This window comes from Chiloscyllium plagiosum, unplaced genomic scaffold, assembly GCF_037043375.1.
Source record: "Chiloscyllium plagiosum isolate Xiang-an unplaced genomic scaffold, Cpla_swu_hap1 HiC_scaffold_9, whole genome shotgun sequence".
Taxonomy (NCBI): domain Eukaryota; kingdom Metazoa; phylum Chordata; class Chondrichthyes; order Orectolobiformes; family Hemiscylliidae; genus Chiloscyllium; species Chiloscyllium plagiosum.
This window is the reverse complement of record NW_028270147.1, coordinates 22,649,852-22,673,075: the sequence shown is the minus strand read 5'-3', so window position 1 is coordinate 22,673,075 and position 23,224 is coordinate 22,649,852. Positions and strand designations below refer to the sequence as shown.

Below are 23,224 nucleotides of genomic sequence, written 5' to 3'. Positions count from 1 at the left end.
TGAGTTTGTTTGCATATGTGTGTTTGGTAGAGTGTGATGGAGTATAAGCTTGTGAAGAAGAAAGTGTGTGTGTCTGAGAGAGTGTGCGTATGTGTCCTTTGTGAGAGTGTATTGTGTAGTGGGGGTCACCTGTAGTGTGACATGAACCCAAGGTGTATACACAAGTAGCCCAAGTCCCACTATCCTGCAACCTTTTGTAATTTTTCTCCATTTAAATAATATTCTGTTCTCCCTTTCAAAATGAACCTCTTCACATTTTCCCCACACTATATTCCATTTGCCAAATTATTTAATCTATCAATGTCTCTCTCTTAATTGTTTGTATCTCTTTCGCAATCTGCCTTTCCACCTCTTTCAGTGTAATCTATAAATTTGGCTACAGTAGGTTCACTTCTTCCAAGTCATCAATATATATGTAGTAAGTAGTTGTGGCCCCTGCACTGATCCCTGTGGAATCCCACTGGTTACAGGTTGCCAACCTGTAAAAGAACCCCTTATTACCTACTTGCTGTTTCCTGTCCATGAGCCAGTTATCTGTGATGCAAATATACCAGCTCAAACATTGTGGGCTCATAACATTTTGAGAGAGGTCTTGTTGAACAGCTCGAAGTCCAAATACAATTCATCTACTTGTTCCTCTCTCTCCACTCTGGCTTACAGTTAAGCCTAACTATAGTTCAGCCAAAGACTTGTTTTTGTCTCCTTTTTTGAATAGGGGCGTCGTATTAGTAGGGCAAAGTGAGGACTGCAGATGCTGGAAACCAGAGTATAGATTAGAGTGGTGCTGGAAAAGCACAGCAGGTCAGGTGGCATCAGAGGAGCAGGAAAATCTTATGTTTTGGGCAAAAGCCCTTCATCAGGAATAGAGGCAAGGAGCGTCCAGGGTGGAGAGAAATATGTGGGGGGTGGTGCTGGGGAGAAGGTAGCAAAGAGTACAAGAGGGGAATGGGGATGGGGTGAAGGTGATAGGTCAGAGAGGAGGTTGGAGTGGATACATGGGAAGGGAGATTGGCAGTGCTGAGCTGGAAGGTTGGAACTGGAGTAAGATGGGGGAGGGGAAATGAGGAAACTAGTGAAGTATTAGTAGTTTTGTAGTCCTCTGGAACTTCTGCGGAATCAAAGGATTTTTGGAAAATTACAACCAATTCATCCGTCATCTCAGCAGCTGCCTTTTTTTTAAAGTCTTCAGATGCAAGCCATCTGAGCCAAGGGACGGTTCTGCCTTTAGCCTCATTAGTTTTTTCTCATACCATTTCTTTGGTGATGGTACTTAATTCCTCCCCATCATCTTTAATATTAATGGAATGTTTGTAGTATCTTACACTGTTTTTAAAAAAAGTGAAGCAATATATTTGTTTCACTCCTCTGCCATTTCCTTCCATAACCCCACCTGATGAATGCCTAGGCCATTGTAACAAGATGGGTTTAATCAGCAGACCTGAAATTGACCCCATCACCTAGATTATTACTGTGTTGCACTGATAAATTTTACACCAATAAAAATCGAAGGGTAAAAAGCAAATTGTTACAAATTTGATCCAAGAAAGGATGGAGACTGCGTCAAATCAATACGTCTGCAGGAGAGAAGTGCCAGTCTAGGTCTGTACCACCTTTTTGCAGAGGCTGAAGCCAATATTCATACAGAGAGCGGCAGTGGGGCCTGGAGAATGATGTACTATTGAATGGAGAGGTCTGAAACATTGCTGAGCATGTAACTCTTAGCAACCAAAGTCAGGAATTATATATAATTTACATCTGTGAACGCTGCTCATCCTCTCTGGGCTGGGCTGGTCTGCTGAGGAAGTGCGGACTGTCTGTTTGGTCTCAGTGCGATGCGAAGGCGGTGGTGGCCGGTTCGAGGCAACACCGGGCGGAAGTGCCCGGGGGAAGGTCTCAGTGGAGCACCGGGCGGAAGTGGTGCGCGCAGGGACGGCGGCATGGTGCAGACCAGGAGTGGACGGCGCACCGTGACCGGGAAGGTAACCTTCTCCCGAGGGGGAGAGCTCGGGGTGGGGGTGGCTGAGAGGACAGGGACGGTGGAGCCGGGAATGGGGTTAAAGCGTCTCATCCTTGGGGCACGTGGGGGGGGGGGAGAAGGTCTGGTCAGAGACTGAGGCGAGGGGCCCTCTGTCCCTCATCCACAGCCTGAGACACACACACACACAAATAACAGCAGATGCTGGAATCCAAGGTAGACGAGCAGGAGGCTGGAAGGACGCAGCATCAGGAAGTTAGAGCAAATGATGAGAGAGTTCAGGGGTATGGAAACACAATGTTGAGAGTGTGTTGCTGGAAAAGCACAGTAGGTCAGGCTCCTCGGATGCTGCCAGCAACACACACACACACACGACTCTGATCTCCAGCATCTGCAGTCCTCACTGTCTCCTGGAAACACGCAATGCAGATGCTGAAAGGTCAAAAACGGTGGAGGACTTTATTCGATAATTTTAAAGGAAAGGGGTGAGAGGGTTGGAAAACCCTCAGGACAAGAGGATTAGGACAGAGAAAGAGACGTGTGAGCCAGTGGCAAGGAGAGCCAAGACAGTTGGTGGAAGATGTAGTTATCCAAGAAGGATTTGATCCAAACTGAGCTGTTGCCATCTGAGTCTTGTTCAGTCCAAGCCAGCAACAGCTTACAAGTGTAATCGTCCACTCTTTGGCCACTGTGGATGACAATATGGGGGTGTTTGCAAGTGAACAGTATTTTTTTAAAGGGATATCGAGTCAGACAGATACAAAGCACGGAAACAGATCCTTCAGTCTAACTTATGCACACCAACCAGATCTCCTAAACTGACCTAGTCCCATTTGCTAGCATTTGGCCCATATCCCTCTAAATCCTCCCATCCAGCTGCCTCTTAAATGTTGTAAATTATGCCTCCACACTTCCTCTGGCAGCTTATTCCAACATGTACCACCCTGTGTGAGAAAAAGCTACCCCTCCAATCTTATTAAACTATTTCCCCTGTCACCTTAAACCTCTGCCCTCTACTTTTGTACTCCCATACCCTGGGTAAAAGATCTTGGGTGTTCACTCTATCCATGCCTCATGATTTTATAAACCTCTATAAGGTCATCTCCTCAGCCCCCAACACTCCAGGAGAAATAGCCCCAGTCTATTCAGTCTCTCCCTATAACTCAAACCCTCCATCCTTGTAAATCTTTTCTGGTTTCAAGTTTCACAACATCTTTCCTATAGCAGGGAGATCAGAAATGAACACAGTATTCTAAAAGAGATCTCACCAATGTCCTGTATAGTGGCAACATGACATTCCAACTCAAATACTCAATGCACTGACCAGTGAAGACAAACGTATCAATGCCTTCTTTACCATCCCAACTACCTGCAACTCCACTTTGGGATGCTAATTGACCCACTGGTCCAGCGTTGCGTCAGAGTTGCCAAGTATCTGTCTCTCCCTCTCCCTCCACCTTCCCTTCCATCTCTACCACCCTGGTGGAAAGAAGAGGATGCTAAAATTTCCTTGAGAAGCATCGAGCATACTGTGGATTTAGAGTTAAAGGTTGGTAGAAGCATAACATTCATGGACGTTGGACTAAGGATTGAATTTGGAGGAAAGGAAAGCCTGATGGGATAGAAAAATCATAGAAGTAACAGGCTTGGAACCAAAGTGGTAGCTAAAATGTTTAATGCAAATGGAAACAAAACATGCTGTATAGGACTAGTACAGATGAGAGAAACTCTAGAATCATAGGAATGTATAGCATGGAATGGAGGCCATTTGTTCCATTGTGTCCCAATCAGCATGAAATATGAATTAGGAGCAGGAGATGGCCATTCAATTAAATAATGGTTGATTTGTGTTTTGATTACCACATTTCGGTCTACCCACCCATAACCTTTGATTCCCTTCTCTAACAAGAATCCATCTACCTTGGCCTTAAAATGTTCAATGACCCTGCCTCTTGAGTGTTCCAAAGTCATACAATCCAGTGAGCAAGAGAGAAAAAAAATCTCCTTGTCTCTGTCCTGAAAGGACATCCCCTAATGTTTAAACACTTCAACCCCAGGGCGTCAATGTGGACTTCACCAGTTTCCTCATTTTCCTTTCCCCCACCTCACCCCGGTTCCAAACTTCCAGCTCAGCACTGTCCCCATGACTTGTTCTACCTGCCTATCTTCCTTTCCACCTATCCACTCCACCCTCCTCTCTGACCTATCACCTTCATCCCATCCACCCATTGTACTCTTTGCTACCTTCCCCCACCCTCCTCCCTGACCAATCACCTTCATCCCCAACCCCATTCACCTATTGTATTCTATGCTACTTTCTCACTGCCCCTACCCTCCTCTCATTTATCTCTCTGCCCTTTAGGCACTCTGCCTGTATTCCTGATGAAGGGCTTTTGCCCGGAACGTCAATTTTCCTGCTCCTTGGCTGCTACCTTCACATCCACCTTGGTCAGGCCTGTTCAGAATCATGTATATTTTGCTCGATCTACATTTTAATATTTTGTGCCTCGGGCATTAGAACATCTGTAACCCTCAGCACCTTGGAATTTTGCAGTTGATTTTTATTGAACTAATACTTTGCTTTATTATTCTTCTTGCCAAAGTGAACAACTTTATATTTTTTCAAAATTAAACTCCATCTCCCAATTTTTTGTCCACTCACCTAACCTACTATATCTATCTATCTGCAATCTCCTTGTTCCTTCACAACACTTTCCTATCTATCGTAAAACATTCATGCTGGTGCACACCTCCACTTCTTTCATAAACTACATTTATAATTTGCCAGCTCCTCCAGTATAACACACCTACATCACATTCTGTTCAATCACCTCTGTTTCCAAGGAATAAACCTGAATTTATGAAGTTTTTCTTGTAAATAAAACTGTAGTTCAGGCAATATCCTTTTGAATTCTTTACTGCTGTAGTACATTCATATGTTTCCTCAAATGCAGTGATTAGAAGTGCGTGCAATGCTCTACTGGTGGTCTAGTCAATGGTTTGTACAATTCTAGTGTAACCTCCCAGTTCCTCTTCTGTGCTTTTGCTAATAAAGGAGAGTATTACATATTCTTTCCTTACCACTTTCTGGAATTTGTGAATGTGTACTCCAAGATTGCTCTGTTTCTCGATCCGCCTTAGTACCCAGTCAGTCATTCACTGTGTATTCTCTTATTATGTTAACATTTACCAACAGCATTCATTATCATGCCACACATTGGCAAATGGAATTCAATTTGGACACTGTTCTGCTCATTGCCTCGTCCAGTAATTAGGATCAGACAAGATTCTCTTCTGTCCCATATTCATGAAGCTACCCACAGGTGTGCTGCTAAGCTACAAAGCAAACAGAAAACTGTTCAACCTGCATCACATCAAGTCCAGAACCAAAAGCATGCCGTTGTCAAGCTGTGGTATGCAGGCTGCACTTGTAGGAGCACGCACACAGGTCAAGCTCCAAACCATCAACCAGTCACTCACTGAGACATATGAGAGAATGAGCCTTAGATAAAATATCCTTAGATTAAATATGCAGAAAATAAAGATCCACCATGTACCACAGCTAACAAGATCCACACCAAGCCACTAGACAATGTGTTTTAATTCCCATTCCTCTCAGTGAGAATAGAAATCAATTAAATTCCACATGGTCAGAAGTTGCACACAGGAGACAATCTGACTAACAGTGTGTTTGGTAACAAAGGCTGAAAACTGATACCAAGCTCATGATCTTCAAGGCAGTAGAGTTACCAGCCCTCCATCAGCGACAGGCAATGTACAGCAAACACCTCAAATCCCTTGAGAAATATTACCAGCAATACCTCTGCAGAATGCTGCAAACCCACTGGCAGGAAAGACACTGCAATATCAGTGATGTTTCTCAGGCCAGCAACCTCAGTAAACACACTGGTTGCTAAGTTAGTCTGGCAATATAATCTAACATAATACTCCCAAAAACAGGCTCTCTGTTCTGAATATCAGTACAGCAACAAGGTACAAAGAAGGCAAGAAAAAGGACTCAAAGACTCTTTTTAAAAAAAACAGCAATTATCTCACCAACTTATGAGCATCATTCATTCACCCCAAAACTGCCTGTGTTACAGAAGATACATCAATGAAGGGGCCAACTGTTTCGACTATCTTTGACAAACCCAGATAGAAGTCAAGCACAAACAGGAGGAGAAGTGTGGGAAAATCCCAGCATTGCACTCTCTTTCCCCCCCCCACCCCCCAAATTCTACACCACCTGCCTCACCAGTGACCAGCTGTTTAGTCACCTCGGTCATCTCAACACCTGAGTGGAAGAAAATTGTCAATGTGATTAATGAATTTGATGTAATCCAAATGAATTTTGGCGAAGGTTTTGATAAGGTCTGATATGACAGACCAGTCCTGAAAGTGAAAGCCCATGGGAGCTAAGACAAAGCAGTAAGTTAGATAAAAAAATTGGCTCAGATGCTGGAAGCAAACAGTAATGAATTTTGAGAAGATTTGTAGCTCAGGTTGAGGTCCTGGATGTAGGTTTGCTCACTGAGCTGTAAGGTTCATTTTCATACATTTTGTCACCATACTACGTAACATCTTCAGTGAGCCTCCAAATGAAGCACTGGTGGTGTAGCATCCTTACTTACAGATGAGGAAGGACACCACTTTGACTGGGTCTAGATTAGAGTGGTGCTGGAAAAGCACAGCAGGTTTGCTCACTGATGAAGGGCTTTTGCCTGAGATGTCGATTTTCCTGCTCCTCAGATGCTGCCTGACCTGTTGTGCTTTTCCAGCACCACTCTAATCTAGACTCTGATTGCCAGCATCTGCAGTCCTCACTTTTGCCTACCTGACCACTTTGGGACAACACACCTATCCTAGGACAAGTCAAAAGGAGACACGCACGAGAATTCCTAAAAGCTTGGCAATCCAACCGGAACTCCATCAACAAACACAATTAACCTTAGATCCCATTTACCACCCTGAGAAAAAGAACACGAAATGACATCACTGCAGGAAATGATGTCACTACAGGAAATGACATCACCACCCCAAGGAAACCCAAACATATAAATAGAAAGCAGGCTACACCGCCAGTACTTTATTTGAGGCTCACTGAAGATGTTACCTAGTGATGAAACATCTGAAAATGTGCCTTCCAGCTCAGTGAGCAAACCTACATCCAGCAAACAGTAATGGTTGCCAGATGTTTGTATGAGTCGAAGTGTTTACATTTTAATATTTTGTGCCTGTATATGATCCCTAACCTAGAAGTATTGGAAAAGGTCCCTATTAGGAATCCTGTATTTCTGACTTAATTGGTTGAAAGATATCAAGACCTCTCCCTCGAATAAATCTCCTAACCGGGAGATTCCCTTACCCTCCCATGCTCTAAAGCCAGAGTCCATTCACCCCAGTCTAAATCCTGGGGCTCCCAATAGTGAGGTGAACGGCCAAGTCTTATAGTAACTCCATCCAATATTTCACACTTCTGAATTTCTAGGTCTTCATTATCCCTCTCTTTTTGAAAACAGATGCAAGGTATTGTTTAAAAATCCTCTCAATGTTTTCCATCTCATCACTCTTTGGGTCTGCAATAGGCTGGACTCTTTCTTCAGTTAACTCTTGCTGTTTATGTATTTATTAAAAAAAACTCAGGTTTTTCTTGATTTTACTTACCGATATTTTTTCATGCCTTTATAATGAAACCCTCACTATTACACACTGTATCATTTCCATGAAGACCAGACGCCATGTTGGGCAGATGAAAAGTTATTACACTCTGTACCTAATGTTGCAATAATTGTTTCAGAACATGGCCACCCAACTGTCAACCCACAGATGTATAACCTTGTCTGGTAATTGCCCACTAAACACTAAGCCAACTGCCGCACAAAGCAAGGGTCATGAATTGAAGAAGAGTTACACTTCTACTAATTAATTTCCCTCTTTAGTGAGGGAAGACACTGATCACTTTAAGCTTATACACTCTGGTTGCTGACTTCTCTGCTAAGAGAAACTATTCATTCTATTCAGGCCCCTCCTAATTTTGTACAGCTCAATTAAATTTTCCCTCAACCTCCTGTATTCCACAGAAAACAACTGGTCTACCCTCATAGCTAAAAACTTTCCAACCCTGGCATATTCCTTGTAAACCTCCACTGTATCATTCGTGTGTGATTACATCCTTCCTATAATGCGATCAGAACTGTATTCTCGCTGCATGCTAATTCATGTCTTATGCAGTTCTAACATAACCTACCTGCTCTTATATTCTGTGGTGTGGCTAATAAGTGTAAGTATCCCACATGCCTCCTTAATCTGCTGATCTAACTGACCTGCTTCCTTCAGGATCTGTGGATGCAAGCCAAGTTGCCCTCTAGTTACACTTCTCATTATCCCACCACTTTTAAGGTTTTTCCTTGCCTTGTTTGCCCTCCCCAAATGCTAATTGAATTAGTGCCATAAAGGCACGAATCCCTCATGTGAATGGCATGATGTTCTTGTTCTGCAAACAGCTTTCTGGTCATTCCGTTCTGAGAGGTTTGACCATTTTGTTAGTTGACGTTTTTCGCTTCTCAGTTTCCTGATCAATAATCTGGCTCTTACAACCCAACAATAACAGTTTCAGCAATTACACTTTCAGATTTAGGAGCAAGTCTCATTATTCAGCTCAATCACATGCAAACATGGTGTCTCCGGCAAGATGCAAAAATGTGTATAATGAAGAAAGGTTCCCGAAATAGTGCAAATGAAAATTATTACTGAAGAATGTTTACAATAAATCAACTGTCAGCTTTCCTGTAAAAGTTAATAAACATATTTATGTCTGTCTTTTTTATTTAGGAGGCAAAATCTAGATCAAGAACACCGGCCAGCCAAAGAAAGACAAGGCGCAGTAGAGTTGAACCTCTGAGCGAGGTTACGGAATCTCAATCTGAAGTACAAGAAAATGTTGGAGAGAAACAGATCATTGAAACTGCATCGCAGCCTTGTCCAGAGCAGCCAACAGAATGTAGTGATAAGTTAGAAGTAAATGACCAATGTTCAGAAAGGACCATTGGAGAAAATAATGCAGAAACTGGAGAGGACAAGCCAAGCAGAACAGAAGTGTATGAAATTAACCTGATTGATGAAGAGGCAAATGTTGAGGAACAGGAGGATACAGAGAAAAATTTAAATAATAAAACCCGAAGTGCAACTCCGCCCATTATCAGTTTGCAGCTTAGCAGCGATGAAGACAAAGACACTTTGGAGGATGGTGGCAGTGGAACGTTTTTGGAAGAATCCAGTATAAATGTTACATCCAAACCTAATGTTTCATCTGAACCCTCTGCCTTTGTACCTGACACAGCAGGAAGCCCCTTGGCGACGGGTAGCAACCTGTTTATGATTGACAAACGACCAGGAGCAGATCAGGATACACAATATTACTTGGACTTGAATGAAGAAAAGGAGGGGAGTGTTGAAAGTGGGGACGAAAAGGAGGGGAGTGTTGAAAGTGGGGACGACGCTGGTGACAGAGACGGGAAGTCAGAGGAAGACGATGATGACTTTTTTGATGAAGATGAACACAGTGATACTTTGAAGAAAAATTCTAATTTGTAAGTAAAGCAGTAGTTTTGCAAACTCATTTGTAAAGTACTTTCTCAAAGCAATCCATGGTGGAGATACTTGGCAGAACAGATAGCATATGGGGAGAGAAACAGAGTCAATAGTTTAGTTTTATTTTATTCACTCAGGATGTGGGCTTCAGTGACTCGACCAGCAATTATTGCACATCCTTAATTGAAATTGATGAGCTTCTGTCTTCAATCCCTGCGGTCAATTTGGTTTAAGTACATCTACCACATTGTTAGGGAGGGAGGGAGTTCCAGGATTTTGACCCAGCAACAGTGATGGAATGGCAACATAATTCCAAGGTTGTGATGAGTGGTTTAAAGGGGAATTTGCAGGGGCCAGTGTCTCAATGTATCTGCTGCTTTTGTCCTTTTGAGGTGATAGTGGTATGGAAGGTGCTGTTTATGGCAGACGTGAAGGAAACACTTAACATGATGAGAAAAATTTAAAGAATTGCAGACGCTATAAATCAGAAACAAAAGCAGAAGTTCCTGGAAAATCTCAACAGGTCAGGCAAGCATCTGTGGAGAGAAAGCAGAGTTAACATTTCAAGTCTAGTGGCCCTTCATAACTGGACCTGAAACGTTAACTCTGCTGTATCTCCATAGATGCTGCCAGACCTGCTGAGTTTTTCCAGCAATTTATGCTTTTGTTACATTGACAAGACAATTGAATATACAAGGAAAGGGTGACATAGGCACCCGACCTATCACCCTCACCTTGACCTCTTTCCACCTATCACATTTCCAACTCCCCTCCTCCAAGTCCCTCCTCCCTACCTTTTATCTTCTCCTGCTGAACACTCTCTGCTCATTCCTGAAGAAGGGCCTGTGCCCGAAACGTCGAATCTCCTGTTCCCTGGATGCTGCCTGACCTGCTGTGCTGTTCCAGCAATAAAGTTTCAACTGACATAGGCACCACAGCCAGAGAAAGTATGAGTGAACTCATTCTAAATGCTCAGTGGTATGGAAGAGGCAATACTTCTACATTCACTAATATTTTTGAAAATTCTTCAGTGGGATTGGGCACTGCTGCAACATTTGTAACTCATCCCTAATTACCTGAGAGTTGGTGATGATGAGCTGCCTTCTTGAATCGCTGTGGTCTACATGGTACAGAGTACCTCCACAGTGCTGCTGGAAGGGGATTCTGGAATTTTGGTTTTACAATATTGAAGGTCAGCAATATTGTTCCATATCAGGATGGTGAGTGACTTGGAGGGGCATCTGCAGGTGATGGTGCCCTTGTCTTTCTAGATGGTTCAGATGTGTTTGTGCTGGAGGAAGTAAATTCCAAAGCAGGTTGAATGGTGTCAAGCTTCTTCAGTGTCTCTGTGAATCCACAGAGAGTATTCCATCACAGTCTTGAATGCATCATGAGAGGCGATCTTATTGAAACATCAGATTCTTAGGAAGCTTGACAGATTAGATGCTGAGAGGTTGTATATTAAAGGCAGGGCTTTTTAATCAGTAAGGTGGTCAAGGATTATGGTGATTTTAAAAAATTCGCAGGATGTGAGTGGCACTGGTCAGGCTTACAATTATTTCCCATCTCTAAGTGTCCAGAGGACAGTTAAGTGTCAACACCATTACTGTGGTTCTGGAATCACATGTAGGCCAGCCAAAGGAAAGGTAAAAGCTTCTTTCCTAAAGGACTTTAGTGAACCAGATGGTGAATTGTTTTTCTGGATAATCAACAACAGTATTGCAGTTAGATTTTTAATTCTAGATCTTTATTGAATTCAAACCTTCATGGTGGGATTTGAAACTGGGTTTCCAGAACATTGTTTGAGGCTCTGGATTAATAGTCTAGAGATAACATCACTAGACTATCAAGGAGTTGAGGATTATCAGATCAGCCCTGCCCTCATTTACGCAGAGCACACTCAGTGGGCCAAATGGCCTATTCCTGTTCTTACATCCTATGGTTTTGTCTTGTGGGAGAGTCCAGGACCAGAGGGTGTAATCTTAGATTAAGCAGTCATCTGTCCAAGTCAGAGAAGAGAAGGAATTTCTTCTGAGGTTCGTGAATCTGTGGAATACGTTACCGCGAGTGGCTGTAGTCCTGTGTAGGTTAGGTTAGGTTAGATATATTAAAGATGTGGAGATGCCAGTGTTAGACTGGGGTGGACTAAAGTCAGAAGTCACATGACACCAGGTTATTGTCCAACAGGTTTATTTGAAATCACAAGCTTTCGTCAGGTGAAAGATTACCTTATTCTTCAATACTAGTCCATTCTATTCAGCCCAAATTTTCTGTTTGAATTATTTAACTTTTGCAGTTGAGCTTCTAATGAATAAGTTGGTGAACTTGTTTAATTTCTTTTATATTTCAGAATCAAATTGTCAAACAAAATTGATCCAGGACTTAATCTGACAGAACTAGGTGGTCTGTACATAAACTTCGATCCTGAAAAACAGGGCCCTAAGGCAAAAGCTTTTAAAAAATTAAAGGAGCAAAAGGAAAGTGATGAGGTAAGATGCTGGGTGCTTTCTGAGCTGTATCCCATCCTTGGTTTAATATTAACTCACTATGGGCAGTGCAGCGTCAGGAAGTCAGGCGTTTGTAATTTTTCATTTTTGCTGTGTCAAACTGAGCAAGCAGGGGCAATGTAATTTTGCATAGACTCTCTTTTTGACCACGGTCTGTGGCTGCAGAGAGCCTTTTGGCCTGTGCAACACCATTATGAAGTATTTTGATGGCTTCAGGTTTTGTCACTGTTGTTTAGAGTAATTTGAACTAATGATTTAAGGTAATTACACAAAATGTACAGAATCTTCACATCCAAATCATTTATGTAAATGACAAAAAGTGGTGGACCAGCTCCGATCCTTGTGGTACACCGCTGGTCACAGGCCTCCAGTCTGAAAAGCAGCCCTCCACCACCACCCTCTGTCTTTTTCTTTCCCTTCATATGATTCACTAATGTTGTGCACAAAGATGATACTGGTAGAAGGTATAGGGTAAGGCAGTAAAGGCTTGATGCCAGAGTTCTGAAGAGTATGGAGGCAGAGGACCTCGGAGTGTATGTACATACGCTCAGACCTTAAAGGTGGCAGGACATGTTGAGAATATGGTTGACAGAGGATATGTATTTATGCCTGTTTAATTTTTGTTTTAGTCATTCATGGGATGTGAACATTGCTTGAATTTATTGCCCACCCCTAACTGCCCTTGAGAAGGTGCTGCTGTCTTGATTTGCTGCAGACCATGTGGTGTGGGATGTCCACTGTGTTGTTAGGGAAGAAGTTTTCAGGGAATTTGAACCAACGACAATTAAGGAACACCATTATATTTGCAAATCAGGATCACAAGTGGCTTGGAGAGAGCTTTGCAGATGGCAGAGTTCCCATGTATCTGCTGACTATGTACTACTTGTGAAACAGTTGTGTGTTTGGAAGATACTGGGTTGGGATATATGGTCGGTATGGACAAGTTGGACCAAGGGGTCTGCTTCTGTGCTGTACATCTCTATGACCCTTGGTGAGTTGTTGAACTGCATCTTTCAGGTGCTGCACATGTTGTCATTGCGTTTCAGTGGTGGAGAGAGTGAAGGTTAGGGTGCCAGCCAAGCAGGCTGCTTTATCTTGGATAGAACATAAGAATGCAACATAAGATCACAAGAAATAGGAGCAGGAGTAGGCCATCTGGCCTGTCGAGCCTACTCTGTCATTCAATAAAATCATGGCTGATCTTTTCATGAACTCAGCTCCACTTACCCGCCTGCTCACTATCGCCCCTAATTCACTTATTGCTCAAATATTTATCAATCTTAGCCTTAAAAAATTTAACAAAGTAGCCTCAACTGCTTCACTTGTCAGGGAATTCCACAGATTCACAACTCTGGATGAAGAAGTTCCTCCTTAACTCAGTCCTAAAGCTGCTCCCTCCTTATGTTGAGGCTATGCCCCCTTCCATCTGTGGAAACAACCTCCCTCCTTCTATATTTATCTATTCCCTTCATATTTTTTATGTTTCTATAAGATCCCCTTTCATTCTTCTAAATTCCAATGAGTATAGTCCCAGTCTACTCAATCTCTCCTCATAAGCCAACCCTCTCAACTCCGGAACCAACCTAATGATACTATCAAACTTCTTCAGTACTGTCAGATTAAATAGAGGCATTGAGTAATAAAGCATTCAGAAAGCTCTGGTTCCATCCCAACTAGACTTCTAATCCCCACAATTTAGAATGAATATGAGGTTCTTGAGAGAATGAAGAGGAGATATACCAGAATGGTTCCAAGGTTGAGGTATTTTAGCTATGGGCTTACATTGGAGAAACTGGGTTGTTCTTCTTGGACAAAGGAAATTGAGAGGAGATTGAAAATTTGGAAAATTCTGGTAGGTTTTAGATAAGGTAGACCAGGAAAGGGTGTTTACATTAGCTGATGGTACAAGGCGAGGGAGCCTAGATTTAAGGATTTGGGCATGAGATGTAGCTGGAATGTGCACAAGAACATTTTTTTACACAGCAAGTGATAACAACCTGTAAATCACTACCTATAACAAGTCACGTTTTGTCAAAAAGGCTGTACAATTGGGGATAAACAGTAAACGCTGACTCTGTCAACAATTCCCACGTCCCGAGACGGAATTTTTACAAGTTCATGTTTCAAGTCAAGTGACCCTTCGTTTACAATGTTCTAATGAAGGGTGACATAACTTGAAACGTAATCTCTGTTTTTCTTTCAACAGATGCTACTAGACATGTTTTTCTCCAGCACTGTCTGTGTATGTTACTTTTAGGTCAGTCAGCATGCTTTCGATATTTTTACCTTTGTTGGAAAGCTTGGTTCATCAATTCTAACCATTGTTTGAAGCCAAGACAGAAATGGCATCAACTTTGAGGTTTTGACACCAGCTAAATGAAGTGAATTAATTTCAGTCGTTGTGCCAGGGTTATTATACATAACGGAGAGGTGGTTTGAGCATGTTAACAATAAATAAACTTATAGGGGTACAGTGAGACTAAGAGGAATTGGCTAATATCAATTTCTTATTAGTATGATTCATTTCGGGTATTTACCCTCTTACCACTTGGTGTCTTTTATTCGAAAGATGCGTGGTCAGAATTAGGCTTAATTCCCCCACTCACACTCACAACCCCCACCCCAGACAGACAGACACACACAGACAGACAAAGACCCACATGCACACATATATTTTGTGGGGTGAATTTGTACTTGCAGAGTTACATTGCACTTTGCTCAAAAACTGCAAACATTCATGTAGAACTCTGAGCTCAAAAACTGCATGAATTGATTTAAAACTCTGTTATCTCACTTTTTAGATTAGAATCAATCTAAACATCATGGCATAGACAGAGAACACGGGGGCTAACACCTTCAACATGTTGTCTAGCTATCACCATTGTTAACAGCTAACCCGAGAATGCAACTTTTTAAAAAAAGGTTTTGTGATTTACACATGAAAGAAGTGAACCTATCACTGTATTCTAACAGATGAAAGGCTTAACAGACAATCAATTTTTCAATGTATAATTTCAGTTACATCACACTGTAAATTTTTGCTATAAATTCTGTGTTACGATGGAGCCATCCACTATCACCTGATGAAGGAGCATTGCTCCGAAAGCTAGTGTGCTTCCAATTAAACCTGTTGGACTATAACCTGGTGTTGTGTGATTTTTAACTTTGTACACCCTAGTCCAACACCGGCATCTCCAAATCATTTTAACAAAGTACAAGAGGAGGTTGAACCATAGGGAATAGTCTCTGGAACTTTCAGGAGAGGAGAGGGAATAATTTACTTTTCTCTTTAAATGTTCTGTATCTGTCTAAACTGGACATTAAGATATGCACTAGGGAACATGCCAGCTTTTGGCTGGAGTAGCAATTAGAGCATAGTAATGCCATAATGTGTTTGATATTTAAATAAATGATAGCATTTTCTGCATGAATTATTTTAAAATTGATATTTCTGTTCCTTAGCTGTTGGCAAATACCATCCTGACACCAGAATTTGAAAAACAAGATAGTGTTCCACTTTTAAAAGAGTCCACCCGTCAACTGAAGAAAAAACGCAGGGTAGGTACGGAGTCTGTGGCGTTAGTAATTAACATGTAGCCATCGTTTGTTCATTCTGTCTCTGTCTGATAATATCACTGTATTTAGGAACAAGCTTAAACTTCTGAGTGGTGAAATGATAGTATCCATACCTCTGAACCAGGAGGCCTAGGTTCAAGTCCCACCTGCTCCAGCTGTGTGCAATAGCATCTGTGAACAGGTTGATTTAAAATAAAAATCGAAACTTCAAATTAATGCAAACGAATCTCTGTAGATTGCTATGCCTTTAATAGCCTGTCTTTATTTTAATCTTTCTTTTGTTCCTTTAGGTAGAACGTGCAAAGACAGCAGGCGATGGCTGGTACAATATGAAAGCTCCTGAAATAACTGATGAATTGAAGAATGACCTGAAGGCACTAAAAATGAGGGCAGCAATCAACCCCAAGCGTTTCTACAAGAAAAATGACCGTGAAGGCTTCCCTAAATACTTCCAGGTATGTATTAGCTGGTAAGGACAGCTATATAATGTGATGCATTTGGAACTTCTAGCTTTATCAGTAATAAAGCCAGCTTGTAATATATAGCAATTATTAAAGTTGCTTTTGCAAAATATATCAAAGTACTCAGACGTCTAAACCATTAAGCATGGTGGAAGTTCTGTAGCTATATGTGATTATCATTCTACCCACTGACTCAGTTTGAGAAGACAGTACACTAGGGCAAAGTTAGTTTTGCATCAGTTATCTCTTTGAGGATGAGCCTATTTGTAAGCATGCAATACAGAGAGGAATAGCTTGAACCAATGATACTGGACATTGAGCCTGAGATTACCTACAGTGCATAAACAGTGTCAACATTAATGCTGGGCACTGAAGCAAAGAGTCCCACACTGTTCAGAAACAACTGATTATGCCGAAAATGAGGGCTGTAATTACAATATTAGCTGCAATGTAGGAAATTATAATCAAGGTTTCAAATTTGATATCGTGTTGCCTTAGGGTAAAGCTATCTCCAGAGACTGGAGCTGAGCTGCAGGCACCAGACGGATTTGAGCTTGGATCCTTATTGGGTAAAATGGTCTAATTTAGCACTGTGCCAACATTATAATTGCTATCAGAATTTCTAGTCTAGAGAGGAGGAGAAAGTTAGTCATAGCTTTCTGCATCTGTTAATTAGCTAGTGACTATTCTGAAAAATTTGCTCGGATATGAAGATCATCCAGAATCGATAGTGATATTTCCACAGTCTTTACCTGGCCTTTCAATGGTCCCTGTCTCAAGCTCATGGTGTGACAAAGTATTTCCAAGTCCAAAAACATCTGTAAAAAGAGATTTTGTGAAACTTACCGTATCGTCCTCATTTTAAATCGAAGACTCCTCAACTAGACGCAATAGTTTCCCTGACCCTCTGTTAAATCCTCAATATGAGCAACATACATGTTATCCCCTTAACCGGTTGTCCAGTTTCTACCTGTGCTGCTAATTGTGGAGAGCAATCTCTGAAATTATTCCTTTATCCTCCCCACGGTGGTAGAAGTAGCGGAAAACAAAGCTGAGATCAATCAAAACCAACTTTATATTAGAAAAATGCAACACGAAAAAATTAAATCTGGTGTTGATACTCTTCATCAAAGAGTTCCAACATATTTCTAGATGCTATTAATTCATGCAGGCTTCATTTCAATATAACTTCTTTAAACTTAGTCTTCAGGGTAATATTACACTCATCTATCTTTTTTTGTAGGTTGGTACAATTCTGGACAATCCAGTAGACTTCTATCATTCTCGTGTTCCGAAGAAAGAAAGAAAACGAACAATGGTGGAGGAGCTTCTGGCAGATGCGGAATTCCGACGGTATGCCTTTTTGTTTGCATAGGACCAGGAGGTTTTTCAGCCTTCTCTCTTGAAACAAGTTGCCCAGTTAGAGGTCTTTGAAATTGTGAATGGTTTTGGTGGAATGGATATGCAGAGAAATTTCCTCTTATGGGAAAAGCATGATTAAAATTAATATGAGGAGAAAGTGAGGACTGCAGATGCTGGAGATCAGAGTTGAAAAGTGTGGTGCTGGAAAAGCGCAGCAGGCCAGGCAGCATCCGGCAGAGGAGATGACCTGGGTGTGCAGTGAGAGGGGGACTCACTGAGATCCTTGTAGAGGGAGGAGGAGAGCTTCTTCAAGGTAGGCTTCCTTGCAAGAGGATTCGCAGTAGGTTAAGATCAATTAGGAGAAAGTGAGGACTGCAGATGCTGGAGACCAGAGTTGAAAAGTGTGGTGCTGGAAAAGCGCAACAGACCAGGCAGCATTAATATGACCCAAGATAGCCATCACAGTATCAAATAGGGAATCCAGAAATGACCTCTTTACCCAGAGTGAGGTCATGAGAATGTGGAAATCATTGTGACCAGATGTGATTAAAATGAAGAGCATAGGAACATTTAGAGGGAAGCTAGACAAGCGTGCAAATGAGATGGGAATAGAGGGTTATAAAGATTAAATTTTAAATAAGCAAAAATGAACACCAGCTTCAATGAATAGTTGTGACAAATGGTCTGGTTTCTGTGCCATCTTCCTTGGGTAATGTTACGAACTCTGAAAATAAGACAGAAATGCTAGAATACTAACCAGGTCGAGCAGCATTTGTGGATGGAGAAACCGAGTTAATGTTTCAGGTTGATGACCTTCTATCAGAATGAGGTACTTCCTCACTTTCAAATTTCAATCCTCTTGTGATAAAGGCCAACATTCAATGAACCTTCTTACCTACCTAGGTACTAGTATTTATCGTTTCTTGTATGTGGACATCTAAATTTCCCTGTTCCACCAAAGTATTAAAATTATTATACCATTAATATTCATTGTAAAGAAAATATGCAAATTGCCTTTTAGATCCTGAGCTCAAGGCATCGTACTTCCCCACATTGAATTCCATTACACATTAGACAAATGAGCAAACAAAATTCTGTCCCTTTGTAAATTTCTGTTCCAATCCACAAGTATTTAAAGTGCGTCCTAAGTTAGTGTCATTGGCAAGATTGGAGAGAGAAGCTCCACTCAGCCTTTTCATTAGTATATCTGCTGCAGATCCCTGGGGAACAACATCCCTGGAGTTGAGGAGCTTTTGTTTTTGACTCTGAGCTCCCAACAAATTACTAATCGATATTACAAAGTTTCTTATAGTTCTGTGCACTTACAGTTTTACAAATAATTTTTTTGATGTGGAACCTAATCAACTATCTTCAGAAAGTTCATATGGACAAAATACATATGTAAATAAGAGCCAAAAGAACTGTGGATGCTGGAAATCAGAAACAAAAACAGAAACTGCTGGAAAAGCTCAGCAAGTCTAGCAACACCTATGGAGAGAAATCAGAGTTAACATTTTGGGTCCAGTGACTCTTCCTCAGAACTGTTCTGGAGAAAGGTCACTGGACTTGAAAAATTAACTTTGATTTCTCTCCACAGATGCTGCCACACCTGTTGAGCTTTTCCAGCACTTTCTGTTTTTGTGTATTTATGTAAATCCTTAGTAAGTATGTTAGTAACATTCAAAGATAAACTGACTAGGTAAGTGACATGTTAGCCAATTTTGAAAATAATTTTAATCCTCAGCTCTACTTCCTTGCTTTCTCCCCATAAACCTTTGATTCATTTACTGGTTAAAAATCTGACTGTTTCTGCCTTGAATATATAGAACATAGAGCATAGAAAAATACAGCGCAGTACAGGCCCTGTGGCCCTCGATGTTGCGCCGATCCAAGTCCACTTAACCTACACTAACCCACTATCCTCCATATGCCTATCTAATGCCCGTTTAAATGCCTAACCTTAGTGGCCCTCTATAGTAAAAAGAATTCACAGGTTCACTGTCTTCTGAGAGAGGAAATTCTTCCTCATCTTTTGCCTTACTCGTTGAAGGTTAATCTGAGATTATACCTTCTGTTTGTAGACTCTACAACAATGGAAACAACCTCCTGGTATCTGCCCTGTCAAGTCCCTAACGATCTTGTGTATTTTAATATGGTTGACTTGGATCTTTGTAACTTCCAATGAGTACAAACTCAACCTTTTCTCATAAGACATTCCCTGTATGCCTGGTATCAGTCTAGTAAATCTTTCCTGGACTGCCTCCAATGCCAAAATATTTTTCCCAAAATTGTTCACAATATTTCTCTTGTGATCTGACTAGTGCCATGTATATTTTTAGCAAAACTTGCTCCTTTTTTAGAAAGGAGAACATAGAACATTACAGCGCAGTACAGGCCCTTCGGCCCTCGATGTTGTGCTGACCTGCGAATCTGAAGCCCATCTAATCTATGCTATTCCATTCTTGTCCATATTCCTATCCAATGACTATTTAAATGAACTGCCCCCTCATTTAGCCTGTCTGTATTCCTCTGCAGACTCTTTCATTCTCGCTGGTTGCCAGTTGCCTTGATGTCTGAGTGTCGCAGTCCTGATCATATTTCCCAAAGTGTCAAAAATCTGCCCACGATTCCTGGCAAGACACGGTTCGGGGGTCACACTTCCTGGCAAGTTGTGATGAGGGGACATGCTTCCTGGCCATTGTCCCAGCTAGTGGCACTTACAGATTGTCTGGACTGTATTGGCTCAGGACGCTGGTTGATTGCTGATGCAAGCCTTTCCCTTGAACTGAGAGCTCTCTTTGTCGTAGCTGCCTCTGAGTCCTTCCTGGGGATTGTAATGCAGGCTTTCACAGCTGTGTACTGATTACATTTGAAATGGTTGCTATGTTAACTATGAATCAGCTACAAAATAATGTTAATTATGCTGTAAAACTGTGTGGGGGTTTCTTACAGTCTCCTGTGTTTGTGTTTAAAGTATAGATGTCACTTTAAATACCCATTATGTCGTCCAAAGGGGAGTCAAATTTAAAATGTTTTGGTTACTATAATATGCCAGTCTGATTTCTAGTTGGTCGGAGTCAACAAACCTTGAATCGTCATGTTACTCCTGGCTGCAATTGTTATATGCTTTATATTATCTGAACAGTCGCATTAACATACTTTTAAAAATATATGTAATATTATGTCACTATTGTGTATTTATAATGCTTTAATAAGTCTTAAGTAACTGGATAACCAGTTTACTTATGAATGTAGTATTTTTATCAACTGTATTGCTAGTAAAAATGATTGCAAAGTGTGTGTTTGCCTTGTTTCAGGTATAACAAGAGAAAGTATCAGCAGATCATTGCAGAAAAAACAGCTCTTGCTGCAGGCAAAAAGAATCGCAAGAAGAAAAAGTTTAAGAATTAAATTCTGAAGCAAGACTGACGAAGTACCTTGTTCTGGATAATATTCTAGTTTCTCGTTGTAACAGCACAGAAGAAGATTGTTTGACTCAGCAAGTCAGTGCTTTGAGCAACCCAGTCAACTCCATTCTCATGGTCCTGAAAATCAATTTCCTTCAAGGACCTGTCTGCTTCCTATTGAAATCATTTTTCAACTCTACTTCCACAGCCCCTTAGGCTTAGAGTTCTGGGTCAGTAACACTCCCTGTTTAAAATCAATATTTTTCACATCTTTCCTGCGTCTCTTGTCCATATTCTTAAGTCTTTCCCAGAGTCACAACTAATGTATTTAAGAAGTGAAAAAGTGCTACTAACTTCCTTGCCCTCCCCTATTCATAAATGCAAATTACCTTGTTTGACTAAATACAGTTTAGGGGATAAAAGAACTGTTCAGCTGTGCTGAGATAAATACAATGAAAGATATTTCACCTTCAATAAGGCAATAAATTTAAACAGTTTGTTGTTTTAATTAAATCATAGTTATTTATCATTTCATAAGAATGACAAACATTGTGTTCATTAGATATTGAATGCAAGAATGGGATTCTTTGCGATATTTACATACTGTAACCCTGAACTTTGTCTGTGTGACAGGCAATTGCAGTTTTTGAGCTAATAAGGAATGCCTTATAGAATTGGGCTTGAATTAATACTATGCCCACCTTGAATTAAAGCTTGTTTATTATACTATATGATGCACCCTCTGAAATTCATAAAGGTGAAATGTGATGTTTCTAAGGCTATGATGGGAAATACTTTGTAATTTATATACTGAATTATGTCTAGTTTTAACTAAATGAGAACTCACCCACTAGAAGAAATTATGTATCCACAAGTTTCACCAAGTGGGCTCTTAATTTCTCTGATCATTCATGAAGAAAGGTTTATGCTTTATTTCTCTCATGCTTGTACTTACGTTATACAAGCAAAATAAAAATGACAATGTTATCAAGTTGCAACCTTCGAGCAAGGAAGATTCATTATGGTCTTCAATTTACTCTTAATTCAAATGTGTGGACTTGTTTAACTAGCCTCTTGATTTATTAGCATTACTTCATTCATCCTGTTGGATTATTTCATTGTTTTTTGAGCAAAACATATCAAGTTAACTAGAGTAAACCAAATTTGTTTAAGGATACAGAACATTGAGGGTTAAAGCAATGTTTTGTACATTTTCTTTCTGTTCCATACCGTAATTGATACATATTTATGAAATAGAGGATCCATTCCTTTCTGCGGAGTGATGTATCCACTTCCTTGCAGAGAAAATCCAATTTTGAAAAATACAAATAAAGATGTATACAGTATAGTCATGAAAGTATTGATATCAATAAGTTTAGACAAAATAAGAATGCTCAATGTCTCAAATGTTCCTTTGCCAAAGAGCAGCACTGTATTTTAGAAAATACATTCCTTTTAAAGGCTTCAAACCACAGGGATCCCTGTGTCATTCCTTTCTCAAACATGTAGGGGCAGCCTATGCTTGGAGCCAATGGATGTGGGTGATGTCTTAAATGAATACTTCTCATCTCTATTTGCAAAAGAGAAAGACACTTAGCGGGGCGGGGGGGGGGGGGGGGGGGGGGGGGGGAGCGCTCAATGGTGGCTCCAGTGCACAGCAGTGGAGTAAACAGGCTGGGAGAGCTCTACTGATAAGAGAACTCGATTGTAAGGGGAACTGACAGGCGATTCTGTGGCAGCAAACGAGACACTCAAATGTTATGTTGCCTCCATTGTGTCAGAGACAGGGATGTCTCAGAGTGGCTGCAGGGCATTGTGAAAGGGAGACGGAGTAGCCACCACTCGCGATACCTATTGATATTGAAAACATGGGGGAAAAATGAAATGAGGTCCGACAACAGGAATTTAGAGAATGAGGTAGTAGATTAAAATCATAGAAATCCTTATGATACCCTAAAGCGGAAGACTACTAAGGTTGTAATCTCCAGATTACTTTCAGTGCCATGTGCCATTGAGTATATGTCTAGGAAGATAAGTCAGATGAACCTGTGGCTAAAGGGAGGAGGAGGAAGAGCTGTAGATGTTTGGATCCTCGGGACAGTTTCTGGGGTAGGTGGAACCTGTATTAGCACTGGAACCAGTGGTGTTGCTGGTATTTATTAATGCTGTTGAGGAGGTTTTAAAACTGATCTGCCGGAGGTTGGTGGGACACAGAGTAGATGTACAGTTGAGAGCAAGCTCCAGTCAGATACAGAAGGAATGCTCGGATAGGCTGAGGAGATATGGGCATGATAAGGCACCTGGGTAGTCTAGAACAATAAATTACATCTATTTTACTGCAGGGAC

General features: G+C 41.1%; 1 protein-coding gene across 1 annotated transcript; it reads left to right on the top strand.

Annotated features, from left to right (window-relative positions):
• The first annotated feature begins 1,817 nt into the window (after window positions 1-1,817).
• Window positions 1,818-21,876, top strand: dnttip2 (deoxynucleotidyltransferase, terminal, interacting protein 2). Its single transcript, XM_087990471.1, has 7 exons — window positions 1,818-1,979; window positions 8,807-9,564; window positions 11,916-12,054; window positions 15,535-15,634; window positions 15,943-16,103; window positions 17,353-17,462; window positions 20,789-21,876. Exons 1-7 carry the CDS (start codon window positions 1,833-1,835, stop codon window positions 20,880-20,882), a joined length of 1,509 nt encoding a protein of 502 aa, XP_087846597.1. The 5' UTR covers window positions 1,818-1,832; the 3' UTR covers window positions 20,883-21,876.
• The last annotated feature ends 1,348 nt before the right edge of the window (window positions 21,877-23,224 follow it).

Coding starts and splice junctions, on each gene's coding strand:
- dnttip2 (XM_087990471.1), top strand. CDS start 1,833: ATGCGAAGGCGGTGGTGGCCGGTTCGAGGCAACACCGGGCGGAAGTGC. Junction 1,980..8,806: donor GGCGCACCGTGACCGGGAAG/GTAACCTTCTCC, acceptor TTTTTTATTTAG/GAGGCAAAATCTAGATCAAG. Junction 16,104..17,352: donor GCTTCCCTAAATACTTCCAG/GTATGTATTAGC, acceptor CTTTTTTTGTAG/GTTGGTACAATTCTGGACAA.